At 48.1% G+C, this 20638-nt stretch overlaps 1 protein-coding gene across 7 annotated transcripts in view; it reads left to right on the forward strand.

Annotated features, from left to right (window-relative positions):
* Positions 1-20638, forward strand: part of SLC2A9 (solute carrier family 2 member 9) — a 311113-nt gene that overhangs the window by 167848 nt on the left and 122627 nt on the right. For all 7 annotated transcript variants that reach the window (XM_075569353.1, XM_075569343.1, XM_075569350.1 and 4 more), the window contains exons 9-10: positions 776-963; positions 3562-3672. In XM_075569353.1, the coding sequence (XP_075425468.1) occupies positions 776-963; positions 3562-3672 (299 nt within the window). The remainder of the gene's footprint in view (positions 1-775; positions 964-3561; positions 3673-20638) is intronic.

Consider the following 20638-nt stretch of genomic DNA (forward strand, 5'->3'; position numbering starts at 1 on the left):
TTGGCACGAGCAGGGGAATTCATAGAGCTGCAGCATGGGTCGCCAGCGGCCTAAATCCACTCGCCGCGGGCGAGTGGTTATCATTATTTGTCGAGCACTGGTTATACACAATAAAAGAACACTTTTAAACCATTTACACATATAGATATCGTATTGTATGTGTTTGCATTCCTCTACACTGCTAAGGTTAAATGCTCTGAAGGGCATAGACTCCCTCTCACGTTACCCCAGAGTAATCATAGAACAATCTGCGCTTTCATGGTTGAATCAGCGATACCTTCCATTAAAGTCAATGGCAGGTATCGTTTGATTCGGCTCCGTAGCACGGATTGCCCGTTAATGACTCCCGGCCATTGTTTCCATTTATGTCAGTAACCCTCACCATTGTATTATTTGTATTATTATTTATTTGTATAGCACCAACATATTCAGCAGTGTGGTACAGTACAATGGGGTTACAGCGTTATGTAAATTGCATCAACAGAATGACATACCAAATAAGGGCAAACAAGCGCAAACGGATACGAAAGGTAATGTGGACCCTGCTCCTGGGAGCTCTCAACATTATATTGTCATGTTCAGTCATTATGTGTCATTATGTGCCTCATTTTGTATAATGCCACGTATATGTTCAGTGTTATGTAAGAATAAAGAGAAGAGAAAGAAATACAAGAATCAAACAAAATCCAAAAACGAAGGTTACAATTCACTAGGATTTGTTTCATGCAATGAGTAAAAGACAAAATCAGCTTAATGTGTGTTTATTTTTCTGTAGCTTACCAGACATTTTTTGGGAGGAAAGATGTCTCTCAACATATGAAAGAAGTTCTGGCAGAGTCAAGAATGCAGAGGAACATCCACTTAGTGTCTGTATTTGAACTTTTCAAGACTCGTTCAGTAAGATGGCAGATCATTACCATAATGCTTACTATGGCCTGTTACCAACTGTGTGGTCTTAATGCTGTAAGTAACCATCAATAATCATTTATAACAGGAGCGTGCTGTGTATATAGTGGGGTGGTGGTGTGTGGTGGGGATTAACCATTGACACACTGGCATTTTAACAACTTAGGAAGCTTTTTATTCAGCATTTGAAGCTACAGCCCCTATTTTAAGAGAAACAAATACCACCAAACATATAAAAAATTAGTAGAGAAGGATCCAAATTAGTATGTAATTTCGTAAAGGTTTGTTATTGATCCATTGAATATTTTGTTCTGACCAAACCACTGCATTTAACATTTCCCTGACAAAACAAAAGAAAACCTATAGTAAATGGGTGAAATGTCTTTAAAATACCCGAATGTTGATGTTTATCCATTTTAGCTTGAAAAGAGGACTAGATCTTTTCATAGAGTGGAGTTTCTGGAAAGACAGAGTGGGTAATTCTGCTCTAACCTAGAATCCATGGGAGACACAAGACTGGGCTTTATGAACCATTTGGTCTGACCTACAGAAGTAGTGGCAGTTCTTGTGTTCTTATTTGGAACTAGCTACTGTATATATCCTTCTACCAAGGTGTAGATTTGATTACTTTGTACATTGTTAACTTGACTAATGCCCCAATATCCTATTCTGTAACACTGCAATATCAGTTAAAAAGTACAGTAACACTTAAGATCAGTGTTAACTAATGGCAGTGATAGGTTTAATAAGTAGACATTTGATACCTTTAAAAATCATACAAACATTATTTTTTTTATTATATTTGAAAGGTTTACAATTTTCTTAACATAACCTCTAAACAAGATGTGGGAGTGATTGTTAGTCTTGTTAGTTCCACCCTACTGCTAGGTTAGTGAGATTTATGGGTGCCCACCCCATATGTGAGAGCCAGTTGGGTAAGCAAAGCATTATAACAGAGATAAGGCAAAACAACCAGTAAAACCCACCATATGATTTAAGGTTATAATATTTGTAAATATATAATTTTCTAATGTAATGAAACAGAATATATATTCCTCCTAAGGGAGATTTGCTGGTAAATAGGGTATTGTGGTGCTGTGGTGCTCACCTGTTGGTTCTCAAGAGGCTGAGTCTCTGCAATGGTAGGGAGCTTTTGGGGTACAAGATTCTTCTTGGGTGCAGCGCTTCTATCCTGTAGGGCTCTGCCATATACAGGGAGTCATCCCCACAGGAACTTCCATATAACATAAGGATGATTCTGGAGTGCCAGAATTAGTACAACCAGGTTTATTTGGGTATCAGCAGATACATATCCATAGTCTCTCTCTTGCAAGAGAGATACACAATCTAGACCCTACTTAACCCAGTGATAGATGCACACCGCAGCTTGCTGTTTGACTGGGTCAGAACCCAGCTTGCAGGACCTCTAGTATGGACTGCCTTAAAGCCCAGCCCATGGTTAGCACAGAACTGGAACATAACTGGAACATCTAAAAGCTCACAATTCCATCTCTGCATGGCTCCCAACCCAGGGGTATGATCCCTTCCCTGGGCAGGATAGGACTAGACATCCGAAGGTCTTGAGGCCCACAGGCTAGTCTGACATTCTCACCCCCTAAGGGGCAATGCAGGAACACAGTAGCCCAAGCCTAGGACTTGAACAGAACAAAAAGGGAGGGCCCCTACCGTTTATACCTGGGAGGGGTTAATCCCTCTACCTCGGTATCCCTGTGACCTAGCTTGTACCCTCCCAGGCAGACAGGGCCTAGAACTTGAACAAAGTAATTTATGGGGGATGAGGCGCACATGCTAGGCCATTTGAGAGGGGATTAACCCCAGCATTGTCTGCTGTTACCAGGATTTATAGTACTAGAGCAGAGAAATATATAGCCAGGGTCTACATGGCTACATATACAGTATATATGTTGTTTACTGTACAATATCAATAATTTACTTTTATGTATTAAACATAACTCTGCCACTAGTTTCATTTGGTCCTTGGTGGGTCTTCACCTTTGACCTTTAGGCTGCCCTATGTTAAGTAAAAGTCATCCCAGGGGCCCTTATGACATTCAGGGAATGTCAAGTGATTTTTGTTAGTTTTGTATTAGGAGATTGTGTTCAGAGATTAATACAACAAGAATAGAAGTGGAGGATGCTCCACTTCTGTTTGCATCATCGGGTCTGGCCGCAAGCACGTGATTGCTACCGCAAGCGATTATGTGGATGTGGTCTCAGAAGTCCAGTGACACTCAGAAGGGGTAAAGGCAAGTACTAGAGTAGAAACATATCAACAGCTTTCAACATTTTCCTTCTAGTTCAGTTTCTTTAATTTATTTTCTCTACATTTGTCAAACTGGTAAATACAGTACTCCACGTCCAAAATTCAAGTATTTACAGAATCAGAAAACCATTGTTCCTCCTCATCCCCCAAGTGATAATTTTCTTGACAATGCTATAATAAGAATTAGATTTTAATTTCAGTAATGGTTGCACTACTAACACTGTAGTAATAATCTTAACCTAAAATTTATATATAAAGAGCCAGTTCCTTACTATGAACTAGCCGCTTAATTGGGCAAAGAGCATTCGTGGCATTTCTGAAATATTTTAATATAATAGATATTTTTCTTTCTTCATATGAATGCATTTTAGATCTGGTTCTACACAAACAGTATTTTCTCAGAAGCTGGAGTTCACCCTGATAAAATTCCATATATTACTTTATCCACTGGTGGCATCGAAATTCTGGCATCTATTGTAGCTGTAAGTACATCTTCTAATTGTTAATATCAATGAAAATTGATTTGTAATAGAAGAAAATAAGATGTACATTTTCAGCATGAAAACTATTAATACTATATTTTCAAGAATTATGTTTTATTTTTACATTATGTACAAATCAAACAATTGAAATTACTTATGTATCAGTATTTGATATTTTTGTTAGTTGCATTTGCAATATTGGATTGTGTTTATGTGGATAGGGCATACTGTATGGAGTGGAAAAGGTTCCTTATTTTTTTTTTAATATTCTATTACAATTAAGAGATACTATCATAAAATTGGTACTCTCAAGAGGCGCAAGCACGGCGGCAACGGGCATGGAGGTCTAATCTGACAGCTCCATTTTGCCCATGCATATAATATACGAGAAAAACCATTAAAATCACACAATCCATACTGATTTAGGTACGGATTGGTAGCTAATCACCCAGCGATGACTACGAGGGCACAGGCAAAGAAAATATCTCCGGATTTAGCCAGTTATTTAAAAAAAAATGGATTCAGCGCAAAGAGCGGAGATACCGGCTGAGGGGGACAACAGAGACTCTGACCCTGAGAGGGAACTAATGGAGGAGGGAAACATGGCACTCCCCAAAAACATGGTTACAAAATTAGACATTGAAAGGCTTTTTGGGGACTTATGAAGTATGTTTCAGGAAGAGATGAGGGAGAGGAGAGACATTACCACCACAGGAGGAAGGACTCATGATCTGGAGAAAAAGATGGACTCCACGATCAAGGTTCTTAATAAAAATATAAAAACAATGACCTACCCGAAGGAACAAGTAGCGGACTTAACAGAGCGGCAAGAGGATGCGGAAAATAGACTGCAGGAACAATGTTAGGATCATGGGGGTTCCTGAAATTGTCATAGAGGTAGAGGACTTTATATCAAGATGGCTGAACAATATATTGCCAGAAAAGACTGAGGCTTAAATTACACTGGGCAGATGTCATAGTGCCTTACGAAGTAGGCCGCAGCCAGGGGACCCTCCTAGAGATATTTTCCTCCACTTTCATTATTTTCAGACCAAAAAAGCCATATGTAAATTACACGAAGCGTAAATAACCTGTCTTTTGAAAAAATACAATTCCAGGTGTTTTAGTATCTCTCCCCCATAACCCTCAGCAGATGCTGCAAACTACAGCCCATTACAAAGATATTATGTGAGATGGGGCTGAGGTAATGATGGATCTTTCCATTCGGACTTCTCGTATTAAAAAATGGAAGAGCCAATATTCTAAAAGAATTGGCTGAGGGGGAAGCCTTCCTGAAGAAACTTGAGCTTCCTGAAACAATTACTTACCGAGGTTCGGAAGAGGAGTCCGCTCTGGAGCCAGCCTGGCTTGAAGTGAGGGGATCCTCACGTGGCCGCCAGGAGAAAGATGTTAATTAAGTCCTATTAAGCCCTTAAAGGAGAAAGCATCCATTTCCGAACGCTTTCCAAAATGTAAAGTTCCAGTACCGAGTTTTGGTTCGAACAGCTCTATTATTTACCACAGTAAAGGATCCAGTCCAGCCCTTGTGTTCAGTGAGGTCTCCAAGGGATGAGGCGGCGGAAGCGAATTGGAAGCGATGGTGAGGATCCCGGAGAAACAGGAGACCTAGAGAGAGGAGAGTGGGTGGCAGAAGTGAGATGGGCTGCGATTGAGGCAAAGAGGACACTGGCAGTCCAGATGGTAGTGGATCGACAAGGAATACGGGTACCTGGTGGCTAATGGAGGCCCTTCTTCTTTGACCATCATTTGCTGCTATTTTTTCCGCCGTTTGATTCTCCATGGCGGGAAGGAGAAAACATGGCACTGGGGGACGGAGAGGTGGGGGTGGTGGGAGAGGGCCTTCACCCCATGATGATCTTCTGAGGAGGAAAGTGCTGGACTATAGCATGTGTGAAATTTGATTGGTGCAACATGGAACAAGGTGGAACCCTATTTCCTCCACAACAACAGATACAAAAACAATGTTCCCAGCACTCAAAAAGACAAATGAAAAATAGGTATATGCCAAAATTATTTAGCAAAGCAGAACACATACCACCAGGGGCTTTGGAACAATCGAGAAAAATACGTAGGGGAAAAGGGAAGAAAAAAGGGAGAACGGGGAGGAAAAACCACAATGGGGAAGGATGGGTGGGAGACGGGGACGGGGTGCAAACAAAAGTCATGCAGGGTAAGGGGGGGCAACGTTTCAGGGTTAAGATCCCTTCTTCAGTCCCATTCCAAAGGCAATAAGTGTCCTATGGTACTTCCCTTTTTACCCTGTCAAAATTCCCTAAACGATATTCCCTAAATGAAAGTAATACACTGAATGAAGTAAATCCAGGTGAAAAAATGGTCAATGTTGTTGAACAAAGTTCTGCACTACAAGGAGAAAATGTATGTACACAAAGTTCTATACAGGTATAAATTGCAACGATCCCTATAAGCTGATGCACACTCAGAGTCTGTAATGCATAAACTGCTAATAGTATCAATGTCAACTAATGGATAGTTAAACTACCGACCAGTTCAAAGTGCAGCTTGGATGTCAGTGAAGGTCCGTGGAATAGCGTTCCTCTTGTTTGCACTCTCTGTGGGGTGACCACTTCAGCGCACTCCACGGAGAGTGTAAACAAGAGCAATGCTATTCCAGTTGACTGTTTGAAAAGATAAAAAGGCCAATGTTTAAGTCATTTAAATGTGTATGGAGGTTGATATAAAGTGCAAAGACATTTTGTCAAAAGAATGGGTTTGTTTTTATTGTAGAAATCTGCTGGTCTGAGAGTAAGAAAGGATCCATATATATATATATATATATATATTTATGTATTGTGTATTTATATGCTAATGCATTGAATATATATATATACCCACAGCTGGTAAAACATTAATACATCAGGGAAATGTTTTCTGCAACAGCCACTTCTCATCTGCTGTACTGTATCTACCTTTTAGGAAAGCAATAGATATCCTAGCAAATAAAAATGTACTGTAAGTATGCTTTAAGGAAAGTAATATTCGGTCACATTTCATGCTCATGCATAATTTTTATTTGATATGAATATATGCATTTTGAAGACTTCATTCACTTACTTCATGGTGACACACTCACAGCAAAAGTTTATTAACCACAGAAAAGACAGATTTCATTTGTGTACCTAAAATTTCAATATGATGCAGCTGGGACACTGCTTCCATTGTATATCAGACATAAAAGTGACATTCAGGAAAAGGAGTCCCTGCCCAGAAGAGCTTACAATCTAACATCACTTCATAGTCATACTGCCATGTGTATGACAGCTGACAATACATTTTTAACATATTAAAAGTTAAAGAAGTTGCCTGTAAATGCATTTTTCATCCATCTGATTCATGCCAGGGGTCTCCGGTGGTGATATTAATGGGTATCAGCTCCGGAGACTCCCAACATGAATCCGATGCATAAAAATGCATTTTTTTTTCTATGTGCCGTCTCGCTGCTTATCGGCAGCTTCTCACGACCTTCTTGCCAACTTTTCCTGGCGAGGCGATTTGGAGAGGAAATTGCAATTGTAGAGCAGCGATTAGCCTCGATAAGCTATCAGGGTTACTAGAATAGCGCGAGTTTGACAAGCTGGTGATAAGCGGCGATAAGTGGCTTCTCGCCGCACATTTGGCAATGTATTTATTTTTTCGGCAAAAAAAATCCGAAAACCTCTCTTATCGCCGATTTATCGGGGCTTACTGAATAGCAGTAAGTTTTTTTTGCCGATTACCTGGCGATAAGTGGCTTATCACTGTTTACTGCATGAGGCCCTTGGTGTGTGTTTGTGATTCAGGACAGTGAGACAATACAAAATGAATCTGATTGAAACTGAAATCGTCTGCCAGAATGTTTTTTTTACTTGAGAAGGCTAATAATGCTTTTAAGGAAGAAATGTATTGGGAGTGATAAATACCGTATGTATATCTACTATATATTTGTGAAATCACTGTATGTCTGCGTCCCAAGGGTCAATCGCATTGGACCTTGGGCCTGTCACTCCGGCTCAGGCCATGCCCGCCCCCGCACACCTCTCATTGGCCTTCGTCCAACACCAATGCCACACTGTCCCACCCCTCACTGACTCTCATTGGCCTGCGTCAATGCCCGCCCCCGCACACCTCTCATTGGCCTGCGTCCCACCCCTCACTGACTCTCATTGGCCTGCGTCAATGCCCGCCCCCGCACACCTCTCATTGGCCTGCGTCCACACCAATGCCCTAATACTTCCACAATGTCCCACCCCTCACTGTCAAAACCTTCACGTTAGCTACCACAGACTGCCGAATCAGGTACAGAATCTACACACAACGCACAAACACAGCACACACACACATTCACCAAACACTGCAGCCTCTTCAAACCCCCCTCCCCTCCACGCCACACATCTCCCTCCCGCAACCGGACCGCGAGGCCGCGGCCTCCACTCACACACCATGGCAACGATGTCCCTCCCCCTATCCCGCTACCTCACACAGTGTAGCTCCCGCGAACCGCACAGCACGCCTCATCTCCTGCACCTCACACAGCTCCCTACCGCAACCAGACCGGAAGGCCCCCTACCCCGCTACACCATGCCACCAATGTCCCTCCCCCTATCCCGCTACCTCTCACAGTGTAGCTCCCGCTACACACCACTCCCTCCCGCTACACACCACTCCCTCCCGCTCCATTCCCTCCCCGGCGGGGGAACAGGCAGGCTGCCACGCGGCGCCTAAGATGGCGGACCCCCTTCCTCCCTCGCGCTCCATTCCCTCCCGCTCCACTCCCTCCCGCTCCACTCACCACCCTCCCGCTCCATTCCCTCGCGCTCCACTCACCACTCCCTCCCGCTACACACCACTCCCTCCCGCTACACACCACTCCCTCCCGCTACACTCACCTCCCTCCCCGGCGGGGGAACAGGCTGCCACGCGGCGCGTAAGATGGCGGACCCCCTTCCTCCCTCGCGCTCCATTCCCTCCCGCTCCACTCACCTCCCTCCCGCTCCATTCCCTCCCGCTCCATTCCCTCCCGCTCCACTCACCTCCCTCCCGCTCCCTCCCCGGCGTGGGAACAGGCTGCCACGCAGCGCGTAAGATGGCGGACCCCCTTCCTCCCTCGCGGCGCCGAGTGAGAAGATGGCAGCGGCCGGAAGTACAGGTAGGTGTCGCGTGTGTTGCTCCCCCACCTCCCCCCCACCTGCGGCGCCGCCGCCGCCGCACAGAACTGAGAAAGGGCGCATCACGGGACTGAGACGCATGTGTGTGTGTGTGTGTGTGTGTGTGTGTGTCACTGCCCCCCCTCCTGTCCACTGCCCCCCCTCCTGTCCACTGCCCCCCCTCCTGTCCACTGCCCCCCCTCCTGTCCACTGCCCCCCCCTCCTGTCCACTGCCCCCCCTCCTGTCCACTGCCCCCCCCTCCTGTCCACTGCCCCCCCTCCTGTCCACTGCCCCCCCCTCCTGTCCACTGCCCCCCCCTCCTGTCCACTGCCCCCCCCTCCTGTCCACTGCCCCCCCCCTCCTGTCCACTGCCCCCCCCCCCTCCTGTCCACTGCCCCCCCTCCTGTCCACTGCCCCCCCCTCCTGTCCACTGCCCCCCCCCTCCTGTCCACTGCCCCCCCCCTCCTGTCCACTGCCCCCCCCCTCCTGTCCACTGGCCCCCCCTCCTGTCCACTGGCCCCCCCCTCCTGTCCCACTGGCCCCCCCCTCCTGTCCACTGCCTCCCCCCTCCTGTCCACTGCCCCCCCCCTCCTGTCCACTGCCCCCCCCTCCTGTCCACTGCCCCCCCCTCCTGTCCACTGCCCCCCCCCTCCTGTCCACTGCCCCCCCCCCTCCTGTCCACTGCCCCCCCCCTCCTGTCCACTGCCCCCCCTCCTGTCCACTGCCCCCCCTCCTGTCCACTGCCCCCCCCCCTCCTGTCCACTGCCCCCCCCTCCTGTCCACTGCCCCCCCCCTCCTGTCCACTGCCCCCCCCTCCTGTCCACTGCCCCCCCCTCCTGTCCACTGCCCCCCCTCCTGTCCACTGCATCCCCCCTCCTGTCCACTGCCCCCCCCTCCTGTCCACTGCCCCCCCCTCCTGTCCACTGCCCCCCCCTCCTGTCCACTGCCCCCCCTCCTGTCCCACTGCCCCCCCCTCCTGTCCACTGCCCCCCCCTCCTGTCCACTGCCCCCCCTCCTGTCCACTGCCCCCCCCTCCTGTCCACTGCCCCCCCCTCCTGTCCACTGCCCCCCTCCTGTCCACTGCCCCCCCCTCCTGTCCACTGCCCCCCCCTCCTGTCCACTGCCCCCCCTTCCCCTCGTCCACTGCCCCCCCTTCCCACCGCCTCCCCTCCCCCCTTCCCACCGCCTCGCCTCCCCCTTCCCACCGCCTCCCCTCCCCCCTTCCCACCGCCTACCCTCCCCCCTTCCCACCGCCGCCCCCCCCCCCTTCCACCGCCGCCCCCCCCCCTTCCCACCGCCCCGCCCCCCCCCTTCCCACCGCCCCCCCTTCCCCACCGCCCCTTCCCACCGCCTCCCTTCCCACCGCCTCCCCCACCCCCTTCCCACCGCCTCCCCCCTTCCCACCACCTCCCCCCCTTCCTACCCCCCTTCCCACGCCTCCCCCCCCTTCCCACCCCCTTCTCCCCCCCCTTCCCACCCCCTTCCCACCGCCTCCCCCCTCCTTCCACCGCCTCCCCCCCTTCCCACCGCCTCCCCCCCCTTCCCACTGCCTCCCCCCCTTCCCACCGCCTCCCCCCCCCCTTCCCACCGCCTCCCCCCCCTTCCCACCACCTTCCCCCTCCTCCCCATTCCCACCACCTCCCCCCTCCTCCCCCTTCCCACCACCTCCCCCCTTCTCCCCCTTCCCACCACCTCCCCCCTTCTCCCCCTTCCCACCACCTCCCCCCCTTCTCCCCCTTCCACCACCTCCCCCTTCCCACCACATCCCACCACCTCCCCCTTCCCACCACATCCCCCTCCTCCCCCCCTTCCCACCACATCCCCCTTCCCACCACCTCCCCCCTTCTCCCCCTTCCCACCACCTCCCCCCTTCTCCCCCTTCCCACCACCTCCCCCCTTCTCCCCCTTCCCACCACCTCCCCCCTTTGCCCCCTTCCCACCACCTCCCCCCTCCTCCCCCTTCCCACCACTTCTCCCCTTTCTCCCCCCCCCGCTCCCCTTCCCCCCCCCGCTCCCCTTCCCCCCCTGCTCCCTTCCCCCCTCTCCTTCCCCCCCCGCTCCCTTCCCCCTCCCCCCCGCTCCCCTTCCCCCCCCCGCTCCCCTTCCCTCCCGCTCCCCTTCCCCCCCTCCGCTCCCCTCCCCTTCCCCCCCCCTCCGCTCCCCTTTCCACCCCCCCCCTCTGCTCCCCTTTCCACCCCCCCTCCGCTCCCCTTTCCACCCCCCCCCCTTCGCTCCCCCTTTCCCCCCCCCTCCGCTCCCCCTTTCCCCCCCTCCACTCCCCCTTTCCCCCCCCTCCGCTCCCCTTTCCACCCCTGCACCCCCCTCCCTTCCACCCTTTCCCCTCCCACCCCCTCCCACACTTCCACCCCTTCCCCCCCCTCTAACCCTTCCCCCCCCCCGCTCCTCTAACCCTTCCCCCCTCCTCTAACCCTTCCCCCCTCCTCCACCCCTTCCCCCCCTCCTCCACCCCTTGCCCCCCTCCTCCACCCCTTGCCCCCCTCCTCCACCCCTTGCCCCCCTCCTCCCCTTCCCGCCGCCCTTCGCCTTCCTGCCCGCCTTACCGCCTCCCCACCCCCCGCCTCTGCCTTTCACCCGCCCTTACTCCGGCCGCCTCTGCCTTTCACCCACCGCCTCACAGCCGCTGCACGCACTCAACAGACACCCGCCACACTCGACACATACCTGCCGCCACACACACCTGCTGCCTCCCGCCCCTACGCACCGACATCACTGTCCCACCGCCTCACACCCTAGCAGGACCCCCACTCACAGACAGCACTCACAACCCACGCGCCACCCGCCGCCTCACACCCTAGCAGGACCCCCCACTCACAGACAGCACTCACAACCCACGCGCCACCCGCCGCCTCACACCCTAGCAGGACCCACACTCACAGACAGCACTCACAACCCACGCACCACCCGCCGCCTTACACCCTAGCAGGACCCCCTCTCACAGACAGCACTCACAACCCCACGCGCCACCCGCCGCCTCACACCCTAGCAGGACCCACACTCACAGACAGCACTCACAACCCACGCACCACGCCGCCTTACACCCTAGCAGGACCCCCACTCGCAGACAGCACTCACAACCCACGCGCCACCCGCCGCCTCACACCCTAGCAGGACACACGCCTCACATTTTTACATCACTTATGGCACCAAAATATACATTGTACTGTGGTGTGGTTACAATAAACCATTTTTATACAACATCGTATTACATTTTCTTCCATCTTTCTTTTCAATATTATTATCCAACCTTTACAACAAATACTCACCTATTGTTCCACGATTTATAAATAATACTACCTATTACGCATTTACATCCCGGGCAACGCCGGGTCTCTCAGCTAGTAACTACTATAATAGCTTGGACTATTTTAGGATAACATTAAAAAAATATTAAAGTGAAGTTAAACATTGAACCCAAGAAGAAAAAAATGTTAGACCTTCTTGGACACCCCTTAAATAATCTTTTGACCCCCTCACCCACCTTCTACTCCATCACATGACTCACAGGGGAGGGGCCCCTCTGCTTTGAAGTCATTCCGCTGCTCTTGGAGTCTGGCGCTCCCTAGATACTAATATTTATATGAGTTAAACTCATGTGAGCTTCTGGGGTGGAGGGGAGGTTGCCGCTTTAAATACAGTGTTTGTGTTCATTGGATCATAAATCTGCCTAACAGTTTTTCACTGGTTATGGACTATGGACAATTAATGACCACTAAAAAAAGACAGACTGCATTGTATATAAGTGTCACGGGAGACAGGTTCTACAACACCTTTTTATAATTGGGATCATTTGATTGAGCAAAACAAGATAGTAAAATAAATGGTAATTTATTTCTTGTATAAGACAGACACACAAAGTTACACAATTCAAGATTAACACACTTACTGGGAATGAGGCTAACAAATAAATCTGTTTCCGGAACGAAATTCCTTAAGATCACCTTTTCAGAGCACTTTACAATGACCGGTAGTTGCTCACAAAAGCCCTGGAACTGTTTTCTGCATACAATGCCTACTGCGACCACTCCGTTGTAAAAAGCTGGACTTAGAAACTTTTCTGCTTTTAAAATCTTTGAAGCTGGCTCGCGTCTATTCAGTTCTGAGCATCTTTGAATTTGCCGCTGTTGATCTGCGGTTGGAATCTGCGGTTGGAATCTGCGTTCCTCATTGGCTGCAAGCTCTCTTAAGCATTCAGGCTTTCATTCACTAACATGACCAGCTTATCAGAGCATGGGAATTCTCCTGCCAGCCAATCACCCACTTGCCGGTATTGTAAAGCAGGGCGGGCACCTTTTCTCAGGTAGCATGGGGGCATGGGTTAACTTGGCCCCTCTGCCTCTTTGCATACTGAGCTCACCCTCTGCTCAGGCTCCACAGAGTCTGGATTTTGGCAGATGGTTGCTGGATCACCTTGTATTAGCCAGGACGTGGGTACTCAAGGATAACTGCAGTGCCCTTCCTTTTCTAACACCTTGTCATCCCTGAGCCTTTCAAGTACGGACACTGGACAGACACAGAGGCACCAAACTTGGTCACCAGCTGAGTTTTCCGGAATCCATGACTTACTGTACAGTAGAAAGCCCTCAGTTCATATACAGGTTATCAATATCTATACACATAAAACTATACCCGTCTAATAAAAGATATGGTGTCCTGTTTCTGTGTGCTAAAAGTTATGGGTTCCTATTCTGGTGTCATGAATGGAGTGAGTGTATATATTTCCTACAATCTTGAGCCTCATTTCTGACACATATGATAAAATAACTTTAAAAACTTTTAGACATTTTAAAAACCTGCTCAGCTTTATAACCTAGCTGGAGCAGCCCCATAACCCATAAACTGGGTTGAGTATACCTGGGCATGTATCTTGGTATCTCTGCTATATTGGGGAACCCCTGCTACACTAGGAATTCCGTGAATAGCTGCTGATATACACAGAGAAAAAGGGAATAAACCCAATGCTGGTGCTACCAAAACTGCGGTGTCTATATATAAAAAAAATGAATAAATGTATGTCAGGAGCCGGTATGCATAAATAATAAACTGGTGGCCCATAGGCTTCAGCCCCAAAAAAGTGTGATCCTGGTGCAACCACCACCTCACCTGAACTCCGTCGTGGTGGATCTCTGTGAAGGATCGCCAGATCTATTGACCCCGATGGTGCGGGATCCAGATGAAACTGAACCTCCCTCTGAGTGCAGGGTTGGCACCCCGGGATGCGATGCCAGATGACAATGGCAGAGACCTGTGCAAACAGAACCTCCTGCTCCTTCACTGGGTGCCCTCGGTCCACGTTGTTGCTCTCAGGTACCTTACAGGGGGTGGCGGCCGATGGATAACCGGTAGATGATCCACTCCTCCGCGCTTGTCGTCTCCGTCAGGTGTCCTCCTCTCGTGGTGTCTGCGTGGTGAGTGGAGCCCCGTATGACACTGGCCGAGCCGGATCCACTGAGCAGCCGTGGAGGAAATCCTCATGATGGGACGCTGCTGAGACTGTGCATGTAACCGGATGGGCGTGCTACAATACCGGTAGGGAATCAAAAATAAAAAAAAGCGCCTCCACGGCGAGAAACGTGTCAGAGTTTTTAATCATCATGTGTGTTTGTCCATTTGGCTTATATGCCTAATAAATAGTTTACTTTTTGCATCCAGCCTTTTGCCTTTGCGGTGCTCTACTTTTTCTATTTTCTATAGCTGCAGATATAGTTTAAACCCTTCATACCTATTTACCTTGTCTGGATGATGCTGCAGCAGTGATCCTGGCGGTGAGACGCAAGAACGTTTTCAGAGTCAGAGTTTGGAGGAGTAATGTGCTTGGCTGTATCCGAGAATCTCACTCAATGGGGTATCCCATAACGTGGGAACCCCGATACAAAGCCACATTCTGTAAAGACTTTCTCAAACCCACCCTGAAACTTACAGCCTAGAAATCTCCCAATTCCAGCATCCCAGTAAAGGCAAAATCACATCATTCTTTATTGTCGCACAATAAATATACAGTTGCAGTAATACACTTTTGACACCTGGGTCCCAGAGCTGACACTCTAAGACCCTAACATACTGGCCAGTGTTAAATAAGTGGGCTTGACCTTTATTATAAAGCCTGGTTAACCCATTCACCATCACAATAAGGGAAAGTGTTGAAAGTCACTACATTATGCCAAGGCATGAAACATCTGGTGAACAATAACAGCCTTAAAATGATTGCCCATTATCACTAAACAAGCACAGATAAGTTAAATCATGCACTTCTTCTAATACACATGTATAATAATGCATATGTAAGTATATATTTAGCAAACGTCCTGTAATAGAAATTTGACTTAATCTAATAGACAAAAATATAATTGAAGTGGTAAAACAAAAAAAGTGTCTCATTTAAAATAATTGCATCATACTGTTGAAAGAAACATTGTTCAATCTTGTATGTCACCATTGAATATGCCTTCAATCAGGCTGCCGACTGTGAAGGAAAGCCTGGCCTGTGGCTCTGGGGGGCCCAGTTGGCCTGCACAGGAAGTTGGACTTCCTCAGTCCTTCAGCAGGGTCCTTCCACAGACAGGCCCATGTGGTCCTGTGCCCTCCTCCACAATCGCTCTAGGCTTGCTTCCTGTTCCAGCCTCCCTTTCACCTAACCCATACCGCACCCCCCCCACCCTCACCCATACCATTGTAACCTTTAGACTGCACAAGATTCTGGGGAGTGGAATGGGACACTTGGTCATGGTAACCATGTCCCCGCTGGTATTTGGACGCAGAGGAACCTTCGCTGCAGTCACTCCACTGCTAGACCCTCCGCTGCCGGCCTCTTCTACTAGAGGATATGTTTTAGGGTGGGGGGTTAGTTTTAGGTTAGGGGGTTTACTTTAAGGGTATTAGAGGTTTGGGGTTTAACTTTAGGTGTAGGGGGTTAAATTTAGGGGGTTTAGGGTAAGGGGTTAAGGTTTTTCGAGTAGGCGTTAGTATTACGGTTAAGATTTGCGGATTTTAGGCTAAAGGGCTAAGGTTCTTGATTTACCTAAGCCCAAAGCCGCCGACGGCGGAGGAGCCCTGCGGCGAGGTCACTGCGGCGAATCGCCGGTGGAGATTTGGTCGCGGCCACATGTCCTAGCCCACTGGGGAGGGCACCATTTTCAACTTCCCCAAACCCTAACATTTCAAATGCTTATAGACTGTTGACCTCCGGAAAGGTAAGGTGAAGCACCAATCGTGGCGTGAAACGCGTAAGAGCTTTTCCTGTCTGCACCATGTTGTCCTAATAAAGAAGTTTGTATCCTACTGGCTGTTATCCTGTAATATCCCTCAGTGGCATGGCTGTGCTCCGCTTCACCTTACCTTTCCGGAGGTCAACATTCTACTGATTCCAGGGGATGCACGCCCACAGAAGAACACCAGGATTACGCATGTGAGTTACCTTTGCATTGGTTACTGGGATGTATACACATGGTGGATGTCAGCGCTTGAGATGCAGTCCCATTTGGAAGTGATTTAGTGGAGCCATTACATCTTCATCTACAGAACTTACCAGGGCATTATACACGTGTCTTATCACTTAGCGCTTACCTGTGTACCCCAGCACTCACTTTATCTGCACTTTCCTGTTTGATGACGTTCTTCAATCAAGATTATGCATAACATTTGTCTTCAATAGACTAGTTACCAAAGTCATTAGAGCACTATTCACCAGAACTTTGTTCTATTACCCTGTTTTCAAATGCTTATTTCTCCTGAAAGGAGAATCAGATTTTAAAAATAAAGACTGCACTGGAAAGAGCAAGGCGAGATATAAACAATGGCGTCCAGAGCACACTGCTGCTTTAATGTCCATTTCCACGATGTTATCATGAATGCCATTTGTTCATAGTTGTCATTTCTTAATTTACTGTGTATAACACTATAATTGCACAATGTGCAGCTGCTATACTCATTACCCCTGAAATCAAGACAACTTTTATGAATTCTTTTGTAAGTCACATTGAGCTACAAAGATAGTTTAAAATGTGTGCCTGGGAAAGACAATGATTTGTTGACCTGTCAGATTATTTATTACTTAAAGAAAACTATGTGTAAAAGATGCATTATCCCTGAGAGCATGTTGCATACTGTGCAATATATGTCGACCAGTATAAACTATAACTTATGTTTTAAGCATTGCTCATGCAGCCCAGAATCTTATTGTATTCTGATGTAGCAAGATATGTCCAAATATTCAAACAAAGTCAGATCATTTCATTTGTGCACTTTCCACCCAACCTCAGAGCCTGCAGCTGCTTTGTGCTCCTTCCACTCAGCAATGTAGGTAAAGCATATTTATTCCATGAATCCTTTCCTAATGATGTTCATTTCCCATGACAATGTGGCCTTGATGTTTTCAACTAATACCTGTAAAATATTTTTTCTTAATGTTTTTATTTATGCTAAAAAAAACTACGTTGTAATTGCTGCCTTTTTTTTTTTTTTTTTGTAACTTGTTAAAATAAATTTAATCTATAATTGAAAGGTATTCAGATGTTTTAGAAAACTCTCAGGTTAGGCATTTTTATTTTGTGCATCATTGAACTGCATGATACGTATTACGTGATGAACTGTAGGAAATGAACTTGTCAAGTGTAATCATACAAAATTCTGCAAATGTTTGCCGTACCTTCATATTCAAAATGAATATACCATATACATTGACTGAGCACTATAATAAAAATGGCCATATTTTGCATATACTGTTCCACACTTTATCAATTTCAGAAAAGATGTCATTGCAACATATTAAAAAATCACCAGACATCTTTTCTGTTCCCTTTATTTTAACTGGTGAGATTAGATTTCTAGTACAGTAGTTCAATGAATTATCCCATTTTTATATTTCAGTATGCAGGGCCCAATTTAAATAAAATGGTTTTACATTGCATTAGTATATTTAACTGTTTTATTATAGAAGGGATTAAAATCAGTTTCCATAACCATAATACCTGCCTTAGCACTGGTGTGGCAATGACATAAGTCAAATATATGCATCATAAGTACTGATTTTAGCATAGTCCTCTTGCACTTTTTGTCTGCTTGAATTATGTTTCAGACAGATTAACTTAATATGATGGATAACATTGTATATTGCATTGGATATACTTATATGATCATTTAATAGAATATGAATTTTCTATGCATCATAACTATGTTAATATAATGATATACAGTATGTAGGAATCAGTTTTTATGCAGTCATATCAATTTATTCAGTGAGTTGAATTTCTTGATGGATGTATGCTGGGCCGGAAACAGAAATCCTGGGGTCCAGGACAAATGAAAGGAGAAGGTCCACCCCACTCCTCGGCACAGTGGGGTGATCCTGCGGGAGAGGGTGGAAAAAGGAATGAGACTGGGGCAGGGGAAGGGGAGGAGGAGGAGGTATGGGCCTGGAAGTAGTGGTAGAAGGTATGAGATGTGGGGGGGGGGGAGAAGAAGTTATGGGCTTGAGGGGTAGGAGGTTTGAACCTGGGTGGGGGTGTCGAAAGTACTATGGGCTTGGAGGGTGAGTGGGAGAAAAAGTTTTGGAACTGTGGGGTTGGTATGGGTCTTTGTGAGGGTGGGAGAAAGAGGAGTGAGTCTGGTTGGGTGGAGGGGGTTGAGGTATTGGCCTAAGGTTGAGAGAGAAAGATATATGGTCTGGGGGGATATGTATGGGCCTGGATGATAGGTATGGGCCTAGAGAGGTGAGGTATAGGCCTGAGGGGAAGGTAAGAGATATGGCCCTTCCGAGGATAGGTATGGCTCAGGAGGATAGGTAAGTGCCTGAGGCAGATAGTTATTGGCCTAGAGGCTGGGGAGAGGTATGAGACTAATGGGGAGGATAGGTCTGGGCCTGGGAATAGGTGTGGGCCAGAAATGGAGTGTGAAGGAGGTATAGGCTGGTGGGGGATAGGTATGGGCCATGGGAAAAATGGAGGACTGGAACATTGGGAGAAGTGGATTGTGGAGTAGAGTGGCAGGACAAGTTGGGTCTACCTGTGCCCAGTTGAGGGGCTTGCAGAAGGCCTGCATACAGGGGAGAGAGCCTGGACAAATGTCCCGGGCCCAGTGGCTGTGAGGACTTCTTTGCCCGGCTGGCCGTCCTCCTGTTGTCGCCGGGCCCAGCTCTCCCCCAGCTGCAGGCCTCCCTCATGGACTGTCCCATGCCACGCTTCTGACGTTGGTGCTCGCCGAAAGCAAGCTGGACTCAGCCAGCGTCAGAGGCTCGTCATGGGACAGTCACCCAAACTCTGACTACAATAAAATACATATTTCCTTGGGGATGGTCTCAGGCCTCTGGCAAGACCAAACTTCTTTGCCTGGCTGCTGCTCCTCTCATTGCTGCTGGGCCCCACTCTCCCCCAGCTCTAGGCCTCCCTCATTGACGCCGCCATCTTGATTTGTGCCACGCATGCGCAGTACAGTTCGCGCATGTGCAGTAAGGTTGTGAGTGTGGCAGCCATTACACCCAGGAGCTCCGCATGGGAACTACAGCTCCCATCAGCCTCAGGGGCTGATAATCACATGGCGCAAACCAGTCAATAGGGCTGTAGTATTCCGCCTGCAGGAGATAGATACATTTGGCAGATCTAGGACCACGCAAGTCGGAGCTGGGATGCCAACAGGGTAGGGTGTATGTGTACAGGGATCTGTGACTCCTGTTCTAGCCAAGATAATCCCCAGTAGGCCCCAGCTAGGCCCGACACATCTCAAATTGTGGTTACTACAGGGACAAGCCCATAAGATAGGGACACTGCCTCTGTAGCATTAGAAAGTAAGGGACACAGTCAGGATGCTGCATCCTGATTACTGGTGGTCTGGAACCAGGCACCTGCTGCACAAAGACTATCTTCATGGTGGGACACTCAATCGGATACCACCCCACGCGGAGGTGGACTCATCACGGACGACTTCATCGCTGGATCAGCGGATCCAATCTACCCTGTTGTCGGTGCGCCCGGGTGCTGGAGCACCCGGCAGGAACCTAACTACACTAATTGCACCAATCTTACACCTATTCTTGTGGGCAGTGCTTTCTAACACATTGGGGTGGGTGTTGGACTCTAAAGACACTGTGTTAGGAACACGGTGTTGGGTAACGGTCATGCGAGGCTTGGCGGGTAGCTATATCTTATTAGCATTTAGTAGAAACCGTTAAGATATACTGTACATGTGTTACAGTAAAGTTTATCATTATAATGTCTGTGTTAATATTATTGGTTCCTGTGAGGGGCTCCTCCCACTACGTTGGGATCTCTCTGAGGTGGAGACGCTGCACCCAGACTATTATATCACCATGGGTTCCCCGTGGTGGAGGCTTGGGACCTCTGTGAGCCAACAGGTAATTTATATTGGGGTGATTGAGGGCTACATATATATGGGGTGTAAATGTATTTGGGGGTGTTTTTTATATATACGGGTGCGCCGACGAGTATTCTAAAACTTGCCTTAAACTTGCCTTGGAAAATCTGGGGCTATCAACAACAAGATCCAGGAACATGCTGGGTACATGCTGCAACATTTCAGTGACATTTCTGCAGACAGACTAATGGCCTATCGGATTAACACAGCAATAAGGATGTTACAAGGACTACCATAAATTGTTTTCCAAAATCAAAAATCTATTGACTCCTAACCAATTTTGGTTTTAAGTACTACCGTCATATTATGGAGAGTCTGGTTCTTATGACCTTGGGATACTCTGTGTCTGCTATTTCATCATCAAGGATCCCCTGCTTATCCAATCCTCTGTAATTATATTCTCCCCCTCCCAAACTAGAGC

The sequence above is a fragment of the Ascaphus truei genome, chromosome 1 (assembly GCF_040206685.1).
Source record: "Ascaphus truei isolate aAscTru1 chromosome 1, aAscTru1.hap1, whole genome shotgun sequence".
Classification (NCBI taxonomy): Eukaryota; Metazoa; Chordata; class Amphibia; order Anura; family Ascaphidae; genus Ascaphus; species Ascaphus truei.